General features: G+C 39.2%; 1 protein-coding gene across 1 annotated transcript; it reads left to right on the forward strand.

The window, feature by feature from the left end:
* Positions 1-963: 963 nt before the first annotated feature.
* LOC306903146 (leukemia inhibitory factor receptor-like) lies at positions 964-13,344 on the forward strand (the record flags this gene model as incomplete). Its single annotated transcript, XM_079472104.1, has 18 exons — positions 964-982; positions 1,665-1,804; positions 1,891-2,029; positions 3,286-3,549; positions 3,809-3,938; positions 4,247-4,407; positions 5,355-5,488; positions 5,700-5,850; positions 6,276-6,352; positions 6,427-6,631; positions 6,725-6,901; positions 7,326-7,427; positions 7,844-8,002; positions 8,144-8,296; positions 9,392-9,473; positions 9,601-9,673; positions 9,767-10,063; positions 13,288-13,344. The coding sequence occupies 18 exons, from the start codon at positions 964-966 to the stop codon at positions 13,342-13,344; spliced, it is 2,520 nt and encodes an 839-aa protein (XP_079328230.1).
* Positions 13,345-14,017: the final 673 nt, after the last annotated feature.

Below are 14,017 nucleotides of genomic sequence, written 5' to 3' on the forward strand. Positions count from 1 at the left end.
ATACCAGAGCCATTGATTTGTTACAAGATGCACACTTGAAAAGTTTTTGTAAAACAGTCTACATTGAACGAAGGCTATTCCCAATATGAGATAAATTTTGGGGGGAACTGTGTCCAGTGTTTTGTCCATTAGGGGCTTCTAAAACAAAATGATAAAACGGTCAGTTCTGGTCCTTTATTCTGATTGGCTGAGCAGAGTGTTATGAGCTGTTATAAAATATCCAGATTAATAAGTGCTGGCTGCATTACATAGCCTAAATATCACTTATTTACTTTATTTCATGAAACCTTGCTAAGCATATGGAATAACCGCTTCTTTGCAATAAGCCCTAAGAAGCAGTGGGCTACAAGTGTATTTATAACAGCTAAGAGTGTTTTAGGCCCTGTTAAAAAAACAGGTGGAAGATGTGAGGCTTTAGTTAACTGGAGAGAATCGCTGGTTTGGTACTAAAAAAGTTTATTAATAAATATGATCATCATTTATTGTGTTATTAATAGAAACCCCTACAATAACCGCCCGCACCTGCAGAGTGTTGCTAAGGCGTTGCTAAGGTGTTCTGGGAGGATGTTATCTGACCCGGGTCATACTAAAGTCTCTGCAATCGGCTAAGTATCTGTAATGTCTCTTATAATGGCCACTTTCAGTTTAACCAGACACTAAACACACTTTCAGCTCGCTGTAGCTACTGGGCATGCGCAAAGGCTCGTAAAGCCCACCTTGCTCCATTCACACCACTTTGGTTATCCTGACCTATTTATCACGTGATCATCGGCCGGTACAAAGCAAAGACCGCGTCGATGATCTGTCCAAACAACCGAAGGCTTCACAAACCTCTCTCCTCCAAAACAAGCCTCGTGATTCGGTTCATTTGCTGACATCTAGTGAGTTTTCACGGAATCACACGAGTGTTTTGGTTCCACTGATCGTCCTTGTTCCCCTCGAAGTCATTATTTACTCACCGTCATGTCGTCCAAACCCCAAAGTCTGCGCTTTTACAACGTCTTAAAGATCAACATTGTTCATTCGTGAGATCTGTGGGTTGTTTGTTGGTATTTTCATGAGTTTAATGGATGATGTATTAATATTCTTCAAACGCATTTCCATTAATGACCGGTGGATGGAGCTCTTCGTTTATATAAAGGATCCATATAATAGCGTTGAGTTTAAAAGCATATCAATGATCGACACCAGAATATAATAACATTCAACACCAAACAATAAACATCATTGAAACACTTTTCTGACTCATACAAAGTGATATCAATGTGATTCCACAGGCATTATGGCTTTAATGTAAAGAGCAGACAGCAGGAGGCGGAGAAAGTGACACATGGAACAGAAGAGCAGAGATGAATCCAACATGAGGTCTTGTACATCCACCGAGATGATTTACTCTTGGACAAACATACTTATGTTCATCATCATCTTTCAACATGTTAAGAGATGTGATTCTTCAGGTCAGATGAATTTATTGCTGTTTTATATCATTTGTTTTTCTTATGTCCATTCTGCTTAAAAAATACTCATTTTAGTTCTTTTGTCAAGTTGCTTTTCTTCAAACATTGTTTGTATTAATGTTTACATTCACACTAAATATGTAAAGCACCCAGGACTAGCGATGTAAAGCATTATTTATGTTACATATTTCGATGATATTCTTGTAGATGACATCACTGTGCCGAACATCATCAAACTTCGGGCTTTGGACATGTGGAGACTGGAGATGAAGACGAGTGAAGAACATAGAAATCAGACGTATGAAATACAAGTTGGTCGCACAAAAAACATGGAAACTATCGACAGAGTGAGTTTAACCGTCCCACTGCCTCCTGACACAGAGTTTTGTGTTTTTATTCGTATGGACAGTAATGATTTTCTGTGCATTGACAGATGTCATTGAATGCTGTTGCTGACACAGTGATCTGGACGTCACAGATACCGCTGAACTGCACAGATCATTCTGTGAGAATAAGACGCATCTCTGATAACTCAACACTTGGATCCTGGAGCGCATGGAAAACTCACTATGGTGGGGAATTTAAAATCAGTTTTCTGTGCTGATAATAATGTGCGTCACATCCCAGCTGAAAAAAAGGTTCACAGTGAGAGCTGTATTGGTTTTAAAGGAAGCTTTAATGGTATCTGGGGGTCTCTACTGGTAGTGTGTTGTGTTCTATTGGTGGGATTTTATTGGGTGGATGAGAACCTATCAACACCATTGAATCCTACAGGAATAAAACACATATTACATTAAGAAATGTTGTTCTGGTTTTAATGGTAAACAACTGATGGTTCATAATGGTGTTTGAAATGGAATCCGTGTTAACTACATTTGATATGTTTTTGTATATATTGTATATAAATAATATATTTTTAGTATTATTAATACGCTTAAAAAAAGGTTGGGTTGTTTCAAACCGAGTTTGGGTCAAATACAGACATTTTCAATGTTCATTTTCTAATCTCTCTCACGTACCTTCTCTGGATCGGATCTGCCCGCTGCTACAAGATCTGTAGATTCTCTTCCACCAACACCTGACCGATCAGTTCTGACTTCAATCTCTTTTTTACTCTTTAAAACAAAAACAATAATACTTCTGTCTTTTCTCTGTATACTGTGGTAGGCGAGACCAGCTTTTATATTGCACTTGTGCTTTTTGTTTTCCTTATTTTGTTCCAATTGCTTCCGTTGTTTACCCGTCTGTAAGTCGCTTTGGATAAAAGCGTCGGCTAAATGTAAATGTCCATAAACCATATTTTACCCAAAGGGTTCAAACAAACCAGACTTTTTTAGCACTAAACCATATTTGACTTCTGATGTAACGTTGTAGGATATGAACTTCTTCTTTTTGTCATTTACATGGTTCATGTCTGTTGTGAGCCTCTCAACTGTCAGGGATGAATAAGCTTTTTTTGTCGACCCGCCTCACACAAAACTAAGCTGGTTGTCTTTTTAGATTGTTAGAATCACACAATGATCCCGTGAGCTATCAGATACACCTTGAGCTCCTAACAGGCCTATTGAGAGTCAGTTTAGTAAAACTTCAATAGTACTATTGAGCTCAGTTTGAGACATTATTGAGATCTCTTCTGATGGAGACATTTGTGAGATTTTCTCAGGAGAAACATATGAGATGCAGATGAGTTTTAAGCAACATTTTCCATTTGCTTTCCATTAAATCCTATTCACATCAATGAGAAAGAATTGAGATATTAAAAAGATGTGATGAGTTCATGTCTGTGGTTTATCCTACAGTAGTTCTTTTCTATTGGCTTGTGTTGTAGGGGATGAGAACTTGTCTCGAGATGTCAAGATGTATCCAAAGCACCAGGTGCTGAAAGAAGGATCCACTTTGCTGTTCTGCTGTGTTTATTCAGAAGATGCTCACATCACGGATATCTTGTTCAACAAAACCCAATACAAAGTCATCAACATAAGCTCACGGGTCAAAGCCATTCGAGTGGAAAACATCAACGCCACAAACCTGTACGGTGTCAGTTTTAACTGCAGTAAAGAGAGTTCTGGGGTCGCTTTGAACTTTGTCACCTGTAAGTCCCTTTTTAAATAAATCGTATAAAAATGATATTATTCCTCGTAAACGCCTAAATATATGTAGACACGTTAACATCTAACCATTACCTTTACAGTAAGAAAGGTTTTGTCTTCACTTTTTTTAATAACTGGTTTAATAATTTCTTATCTAATGCAACAGCATTCATGCGTTTTGAAGTGTCACTGAATGTGCAGTAACTTTTGTGCTCACTGCATTTACGAAACACTTCACTTGACTTTTATTTCCTTCTTTAGTCCCTCCTGAGAAACCTCATCGTATTCGATGTGAGACCACAGACATGAGAAACATCACCTGCACATGGAAAGTACGCAGAGCTCCAAACCTCGGCGGAAGCCACAAAAGGAAGTACAGATTACTTATCAGGTGACTCAGATTTCATCACGGTTCACAAAAACACATTCTAGCAAAGACGAAACGCACCCTGATCCAGTTATCTGTTGTTTTTCATCATGATAGATATGAATCATTTAAAAGAGCGTGCAAGGCTGTAAAATAAATCATTTCGAGTTAGTCTTTTACATGTATGCACTTGGCAAACGCTTTTACCTAAAGTGACGACTGAGTAAGTTATATATTCATCAGTACGTGTGTGAATCAACCCCACAACCTTAATGCTGCTCGAGCTTCAGTCCAATAATGGTTATTATCTATGACTTTGTTTTTGAGAACAGGGACTCTGAGGTTGTCACGTGTAGTCTGGAGAACAGTCATCTTCTGGTCTCCTGCAGTTTTCCAGTCATCCAACAGCAGGTCACTTACAGCATCACTTTATGTGTCACAAACAGTTTGGGGCGAGAGAGTGAACACTACATATTCAACATCACAGACACAGGTGAATATGATTTTAACTTCATCCAAACTGTTCATGATCCGGCACTGATATTCTTATAAATTCATGAAATGTGGATATTGTGATACACATCGGACCGGGGACGTGTTTGTATTTCCTTCAGTTTCTATGAGACTGTTTTTAGTAGAAAGCCGATCATTTGTTAAACCCACATCTGTCAGCTATCCGCCTACACTTCTGTAACATGTGTATGTAGGATAATATACGCACACTTTATACACTTTATACAAAGTCAACTGACCCATAACAGGGGACGGTTGCAACATTCATTAATATGTAATAAAACTATTGTATAACATCATTTTGATATTTCTTTATTTTATTTGTGAACAAACAGGGTCTTTAAAAAGTGAAACTGGCAAAATATTTTAAATAAAAGAACAAGATACTGAAAATGTACTGAAATACTTGTGCGCACTGAACTGAACTCTGTTTTTTTGTTCGTGTGTGAAGAGTTCAATTGACTCTATAAAGTAAAGAGTAACAAACCATGAGCATCATACACCAGCTCATTCCTGACCGGAGGAATAAACCGTGCAGCAACCGTCCCTTGTCGTTTACATCACATTTACATTTATGCATTTGGCAGACGCTTTTATCCAAAGCCACTTACATTGCACGATACTATACATGTGTTTCTGAGGACGTGCAATCCGTGGGATGAACCCATGACCTTTAGCACCATGCTCTGACCTCTGAGATACAGGAAAGTCTCCCCGACATACACAATATAATATTATTCACAGTCACAGTGTATGTAAAATGTAAAAGAATGATGTTTGCACAGCTTTTCTCAGTTGAATGAATCTCCTCGTTTCTTATCAAGGAACATGTTTAGCTTGATAGTTTGAAAGAACGCAGGTTTCTATTCATATGAGAAGTATCAAAGGTATCAAAAAATATAATTTATGAATATAAATGTGTTCCAGTTTTTCCATTCCCTGAGCGTTCTGAAGTGACGGCCGGTGTGTTGGATGCTGTGATGGACTTACAGTTGAACGGAAGCTTTAAAGGTCTCTCCATTACTTGTCAGATTGAAGTGGAGCCAGGAGGGATGACACAGGTAAAACATCTCATCGTGTGTTGACCGTCATATCATTCTCATCAAAATTACGACAGGAAGCAGTTTCCTGTTCGGCTGAGCGTGTGAAACCTCTTGTGAAAACCAAACCTCAGAGCAAAAATGAACCTTTTTCCCCCCGTTTGTTTTGTACGTCTCTAGTAACGTCCAGTGTCAGCGGTCCAATGATGTGTTCTTTGTTCTGTACCAACAGGAGTTACAGATGAAAGGTTCAGATTCGCTTCAGCATTTCACATTCGAGATACAGAAACTGCAGCCCAGCGTGAGATACACCGCTAGGGGTCGCTGCGCCACACAGGACAATGACTGGGGCCGATGGACACCTTCCAGAGCCTTTCTTACAGGTAGAAGTCATGAAGCACTGTTACTTAGGTCTGTAAAAATACACTCCGCTCACAATTCAATACAATATATAATCCTAGAGTCACAATATGATAGAAACACACCACTTATAACAATTGTAAGATGCCCTGTAGAGACAAATATGAATGGAATTGACATTCAAACGACCAAAACATTATAAACACATTTGAAAAAGCAGAAATAAAAACATTATTAACACTGAGTCTCTATCATTTATAATATTGACTCGGCATTACTTTTATTACTGTTCATAAACGGATCAAAACCACTGATGTGTTAACTTGAACGACCCAAACAATATCCCAGATTGTGAAACCTTGACCCGACCTCCGACATGATGACCTCATCGCTTCAAGAACCAGCGCTGTATGTTTTACACAAGCATGTAAATCTAGTTTCTGGACAGGGCCTTTGGTGACGGTGGACGTGTGGAGGAAAATCAGAAACGGTCCGGTTCGCACCGTCACACTTCTCTGGCGCACTGTATGTTTCTGTTTCTTAACCTTTGAACCCAACATACACTGACATTATCACGCACTCAACTTCATGTTTCTCAGGTCCAAAGCCATCCAGAAGTGTCTATTGAGGCCTATGAGGTTTGTGAAAACCACACAGATCCACAGAGCGATAAGTGCATCAATGTCACACAGACACGTGTGGATTTACCCGTTGATGTCCACGTGTGTGACCTCACGGTGCGGGCGGTCTCTCAGACGGGTTTATCTGTACCATCACAGATAACTATTCCTTCAGCGTATACAGGTAAACATACGTTTCTTTCTTTACGTTATCATACAGCGTTTAAGGTACAATCTGTAGTTCATTTTGTGCATCCCAAACATGCTGTTCCTGCAGAGGCTGTGATGAATGAGAAGAGGATTGTGGGTAACGCAGAGGGATTTCAGCTCTACTGGACGAGGAGATCGGCCTCCACGTGCGACTACATCGTAGAGTGGTGCATGCTGGGAGTCGCTTGCTCCTTACAGTGGAGAAAAGTCCCGGTTAACCAGACTTACTTATCACTCGAAGCAGGTTAGATGTGTTTTCATGTGATGTCTCATAGTACACATCCGTACGAACACCATCACGACACAAGTCACAACACAATCTCAACATTCTGTCAACGTCTACAGACATTTTTGTACCGTAAAATGACCGTAAATCTTTTGATTCTTCAAACTGTCTCCACCAAACTTGGCACCATCCATCTGCCCTTTCTAACTTTTGTTTTCTACCTGAGGTTTGTTTTTAGACTCCAATATACATTTGAAATCCTTTAAGATTTTTGTCTTTCCTCTGCCGCCATCAAATCTAAATTCTCCTTATTTAAACTTCACGCAAGAAAGACAAAATAAAAGTTTGGCATCACAACTACAAGTCATTGAAATCACATGTTAAATGTTTATTAATTTCCATGATTGTTCAAGATGACTGTACAATAAGATTGTTTTTCTAGAGTATTTCAGACCCGGTGTTAGATACGCTTTTACTGTCTACTGGTGTAACGCAGAAGGACACAGACCTCACGAGAAACTCATCGGATACTTGGAAGAACAAAGTAAGAAACACACACATCCTCCTTTTCCTGCTCTACACATTGTGTTAAGAAATGTCACTGAAACATTGCTCAACATGTGCGACCTCAGAGAAGCTTTTTATTTGGTGGCCAGAGAAAGTTCAGAGGTGTAAAATGAATGAAATCTGGATTTGGGTAAATCTGATGAGAAATGTTTAAGTTCATATTGAGATATTCAATAATAATGACTTTGGGTTACAGACTTGACAAATCTGAGCTCAGTTTGACATCTCTTCTCAAACTCTAATGACAGAGACATTCTGACTCTTTTTTTCAAGAGAAATATCTGAGACACAGATGAGACTTAACAAAAGTTTGCTCTCCATTTGATCTCAGGGATTTCTGCAGGAGAAATAAACGAGAGATTAATCTGTGATTTGTCTTTCTGACGGGTGAAGAGCCCACGCAGGGCCCCACACTGGACCCTCATCCAAGCGTAACGTGGTCTTCTGTGACTCTAAGATGGAGTTTCAATGAGGACGACCCGACTCACACCGCATTCATCACAGGATATGAGATTACAGTACATGATGAGTTAGATGGTGATATTTCCCGGAGTAAGTGTTCAAAATGACTCAACCAGTTTCTGTTATGTTCTTAGCTTTATAAACTGATCTATTATATATAGAAACTTTATAGGTAAGATTGATGCAACTGTGCTGTCAAAGTTGTTATATTACTGTTTTGTGTTATCGCAGGTTCTCACAGACAGATGATAAATAAACCCCACAGTAAATCTTTTACATTCAGTGATCTTAAGGAAGACCGGTCGTACACGTTTCATCTGTCTGCGTGTTCATCGGCGGGCTGTGGACCAGAGACCTCCACCACCATCACAACCAGAACAAACTGTGAGCTTAACCCCTGTAGAAAAATCACATTCAATCTGATGAACTGGTTTCAGATGAACACTTAAAGATTCTGTCTGGGTTTAAAATGTTTATAATGGTGACAGACTATATTGAGTTTTAAACTACACCGTTCATCTCAAGTCTCGTGTGACACGAGACAAACTACATTAACAATTATCACCTGCATCATTCCGCAGATATAAAGCCCAAAATCATATTAACATTGCAATTCCACCAAAATAACTGCTTATTTGATTTCTTTTCCGACCATTTTATTTTTTGGAGAATTATTATGAAATATTATGAAATAAACAATAAAAACCAAACTGAGCAAACCATGCATTGCGCCAAAAAAGTTTTCAAAGAGCGAGTTGATCTGTTTGGTGAGAGCACAGAACATGTTATGGAGATTTATAAAGGGAGGTGTCATCACCATATAAGCTTTATTGGAGCCGTTTCCTAATGCAAATGAACGTGAACGAGCACGGTGCTTTAAGTCCCCGTGAACCAGAAGTTGAGATCATTTTACTTCCGTATGTTGACATTTTTGTCACAAGAAACAAGAAAAATAGTGTCTGCGTCATTTATCTTTCTCTGCGATTTCATTGGATGTTTAAAAACCGCCTTTGCATTTGGAAATGGCAGCAGATTGACAGTGGAAGGGGAGGAGTTAACGGATGCTCCACCCAAGCAGTCTAACATACGTCATTTAAGATGAATAGTCACTACAGGACGGAAGTGCATTTTGATATTGAACGATGATGATGAAAGATGATGAATTTTAAAAGAGAATGACCCACATTGATAAACCTTTTACTATAAAAGCTGCAATATTTTGTGGAAAATTGAAATTGTCATTTTTTATTTCACTGGGACTTTAAGAACATGTGGGATTTATCATCAATGATTCATTACGGGTGTGCGTAAGAACCACGCAAGCAAATTTGATAAATACAGTTTTTTTTGTACGTAGGCACATTGTAATTTTCATTCGTAGGACAAAATATAAAACCTTTTCTACTCACTGTTGATAAATGAGACTCCTGGTTTAGTGTAAATATGTCTATATTTGTGTGATAATTCTTCTGTCAACAGATTATCTGCTGTCAGCTAAGATTTTAGTTTCGCTCCTGGTGTTGGTCGGCTGTTGCATTTGTCTGTGTTATTGCCAGAAAAAGTGAGTCTTCTAATATATTTAAAGAACATAATTTGAATATCATCACATGTCCTGCGATTGAATGCAGCACTTACTATTGTTTTCTTCTCTTCATCATGTTGACGTTTCAATGTTTCATCTTTTCCAGACTGAGAGAAATTCATGAAGAATTCAGATTTCTGCACATAAAAGCGCTGGACCTGGATGAAGATCTTTATGACGTAATTCATAACTATAAACATATTTTAATGTAACTCATGCTTGTTATTTCTAAGCTTCAATGTCACTGTTGCCATGTTGTTGTTTTTTTCAAGGCGAGTGAAAAGATCCGTACATTCAGTATAGAGGAGTGTCATTGGTGTGATGTTGAGGTTTTAGACGCCCATCACAGCACCATGATACAGAACACACGGCTGACCGACACTGAGGATCTGAATCATCTGTTCATTTCTCATAAAGTCACAGTAACGTCCTCCCACCAGCTCACTACAGGAACATGGGACAGTCAGAACACAGATCTCACAAACTTCACTTATGTGTCTTCTGAACAGCAGGATTTATCTGATAAGATGTTTGAGACGGATGAAAAAGTGCAGGAGGCCAAGAACTCTGTGTTTATAAGTGATTACGTCACATCTCAAGCATTCTGAAACATTTATAATGTGATCACTTCAACCAGAGCTGTACAAACCTTTCATAAAGTTCAATCTGAGGTAATGAAATAATCGCATTATAACATTTGCTTTAGAAGAAGAATTTATTGTTTGTTTACTTAAAGTATTTTTATGACATTATAGGTGGTAGTTTTGAACAAATATATCAATATTCTAAACTACATAAACAGATTGAATTAACAGCACTAGTTTAACATGTAAAGCAGCCCATCTGTCATGATTCTCGAGTGGTGAGACACAGAGAGAGGACCCAGGTGCAGACAGCGGGTAAGGGGTTAACATATATTTAATAAATAATAAAACAAAGACCCACGTGGAGGTAAAAGAACAGGGACCCGTTTCAATAAGGAGGTTCAAGCAACACTGAGTTAAAATATGAACTCTGAGTTGATTTACTCAGATAATCGCTACTCTGAGTTTTCTGTTTCAGAACAGCTGGTTTCAATCAGTTAAATCCACTCTGAGTAAGTTCACCCGAGGTTACTCGTGTTCACCGCGGCTTTAAAAAGCCATCATCAATTGAGCGAAGATAACACGATTCACCATGGCAACGCCACGTGACAAAAAACGCTCCGTTTATTTCTCGCCAGTCGAATTGGAGGAACTATATATATATATATATATATTATGTATATCGTATATGTATAAACATATATACCTACGATTTTTTGTCATGTAGGTGCAATCCTTCTGCAATAAAAAGAACGTGGCAGCAGCTGGAAATGAAATATAAAAACATCATTCAGTCCGGTGAGTTTAAATGCTCTTGCTGGTAGGATGCCTGACTGGGAAATGTTTGATATATTTAATAAACTGGCCTTGAAAGTTATGAGGATATGAGAACCGAGCACTGTGGCTATAGAAGACAAAAAACTGGCCATGCTTGCCCCTGCTCCAGCTATGTGTAACGGAGGCCAGCTAGAGATGCTCTAGCGACAGACGTAATAGGGACTGCGGTCGTTAGGCTCGTGGTTAGAGCGCCGGTCCCTCGTTCTGACCGACGGCAGTTCGAAGCCCGCGCAGAGCGGGGCGAGTGGGACCTTTTAAATGTGCACCCAATCACATTGGGAAATCCTAAAGGGTATTTGAATTATTAGAGGTGGCAGCAAGAGCACATTTATTTGATCAGCTTATTCAGAAAGACGTTCACCATTCACCTGCAATCCTATGAAACTCCTCTTTGATGGCTCTCACAGGAAACTTAACACAAATGTATATAAAGTGCTTGAGAGCGATACACACTTTTCTTACTGCTCTGCATACAGTTGCCTTGCTAACGTGTTCTGCATCCCCGGTGTTATATAGAAAGCTTCCGTTAGCAAAGAAACGTAACAGAGAATCTGCTCAGATGTAAGAGTGCAGCCACGACGAGTGAGGTTTGTGATGTAAGGATGAAGCAGAGTGTGAATATATTTAATGGACTGTAAAGAAAAACTGTGCCTCTCAAATAAAGAATCCTCCGGATATGATAAAACATCCAAACGTGGCTTCACCATATATTCTCTCCCGACGTAAATGTAACTCTCTCTGAATGAATGCAGCTTCCTCATCTACGGGTACTGAATAAACGGACATTTAATGTCTGTGTTACGAACTTGTGCGCGATTAAGGAAAACGAATGAAAAAACGAACGGCGAAGGCAATTTCAACACCGCTCGCGCTTCGAAAAGGGGCGGAGATTGTAACAAACCTCGGGTTAGTGGAATAAAACCTGCTCCCGACCAGGTTAGGTTCACAGAGTAGGTTACTATGGTTACTCACTCTAAGTATAAGATACCTTGATTTCTGAAACGGGGTTGACTTACCCCGCGGTCACGGGTTTGATATACCTCGCGTTCTGAAACTGAAAACCCAGAGTATCCCGTTTTCTGGGGTTAACTTACACTGAGTTTGCTCTTACCCTGCTTTCTGAAACGGGTCCCAGAACATGGGTACAATAACAAAACAAGACTAAAATAAACTACGAACATGAACATCAAAACTACACTAGACTAAACTAACAAGACACGTGAACTCACCACACAAACCACAATGAACCAGCACAAGACAGAAGACACAAGGGCATTAAATAAGGGAGCAAATCAAGAGGGAAACAGGTGTAGGCAATAATCAATAACGAGGTAACAAGAGGATGGGAACAATGACGAGACCGGAGAGAGTATGGAAGGCCATAAGAACAATAATTGTCTCTCTCCACATTTAACATGAGGTTATGTCATGATCCTGCCACTAAACCAAGAGAAACATGACATGATGCAGCAGAATCATGACACAACACATGTGTAATGCCATCAGATGTTCAGTTTGATCCTCGTGATATCTGCCACTGTGCTGCATGTTTCTGTGAGGTGCCTCATATACTCCATTCATTCTGCAAAGCTTTATGAAATCTTCAATCTAACAATAACGTTATCTTTGTTTTTCTAAACGTGTTTTTAAACATTCTCAATGTGCATAAAGAGTATACTCATATATTTCTATCAGTTCATTTATTTATAGAGCACACGACTGACCAAAGTCAGTCTGGACCTCAGACTAAAAAACAGCAATAAAAGCAAATACAATAAAAAAACTGAAAATCAACATCCTTAATGGTGGGCCAGATCGAATAAATACGTTTTTAGACGTGATATGAAAATGAAAAAAGAGGGGGTCACTCTGACCTCTAGTGTTCCAAAGCATAGGGCCAGCTACAGAAGATGCTCGGTCTCCTCTGCATTTAAGTCTGGACTGGGGGACCGTAAGGAGATTCAAGTTCCTGAGGCATGTAGGAATGCAGCGGCTCTGACAAATAACTGGGGGCTTATAGACATATAAAGGGATTTAAAAAACTCTTCGGTGTTGGATGGGCAGCCAGTGAAGGGCCTTCATAATAGGGGTGATGTGGTCATAAGACTTTTTTTGGACGGGTAGTGTATATTGATCATTCATATATTTGGAAATATCGTCAAGACTCTATTTACATGTTTATACATCTCTGACATAGTTTCAGTATCTGTAAAAATTCAGTGCATGTTTGAGTTGCTAAGTGTTTACAGTGATAAACACCTCGTACGTGCGCAGTCAATATACAGTATTGTAGATGACACATTGGTTGAACATTTGTACCACTTTAGGGAATATTTCACTACAGCGAGCACATATGTTGTGTTTGTTTTTAGAAACGTTCAGATTCAGACACGTTACCGCAGCCCATCATGAGCTACACCACTAGATAGCGCTGGAAACCATCACACGGACGATATAAGAGTCATGACGGACCATAGTAGTGAATCACATAACAATAAAAATACAGAACACAAGCACAAATGCATCTCCAACCAAATGGCAACGGATACAGAGATTGTGAAACATCTGTGATAAATGTAGTTTTACTACAGCAGCGGAAGCTCAGAACCTTAATGCTCTGTTGTCTCCGTATGTCTCTGTTGAGGTTGTTCAGAGGTACGTGACGTTCATAAGGGACATTTTCATTCTGTGGTGCAGAAATGTGTGTTGTGCGCGATGATGCATTGAAGCCTTTTGGTCTGTTTTTATGAAAGAGAATGACTAAATGTTTTAAAACCTTACGGAAATGAACCATGTTTTTTGGTGCATTGTGTACTATTGGAAAAATCATGGTTAAAAGCATGTGATGGGGACCTTTATTTTACTTTCTCTGAAGATTATTAATGATGATAAAAACTAAGGTTACGTAAAGACACCATGAAACCGGTGTATGTGTGTGAGGTCAAAGGTCATGTTGTAGAACATGTGAAGAGAGGTTCAGTCTTACAGAACCTCAGTCAACTCTTAAAACACAACAGAACTAAAGACAAACACCAAACACATGTGATCCGTTCACACTTGAGCGCTGAAATTCACACGCATGTCACGTGGCCAGCTAAAGCA

The sequence above is a fragment of the Barbatula barbatula genome (genome assembly GCF_947034865.1).
Source record: "Barbatula barbatula genome assembly, chromosome: 2".
NCBI classification, from domain to species: Eukaryota; Metazoa; Chordata; class Actinopteri; order Cypriniformes; family Nemacheilidae; genus Barbatula; species Barbatula barbatula.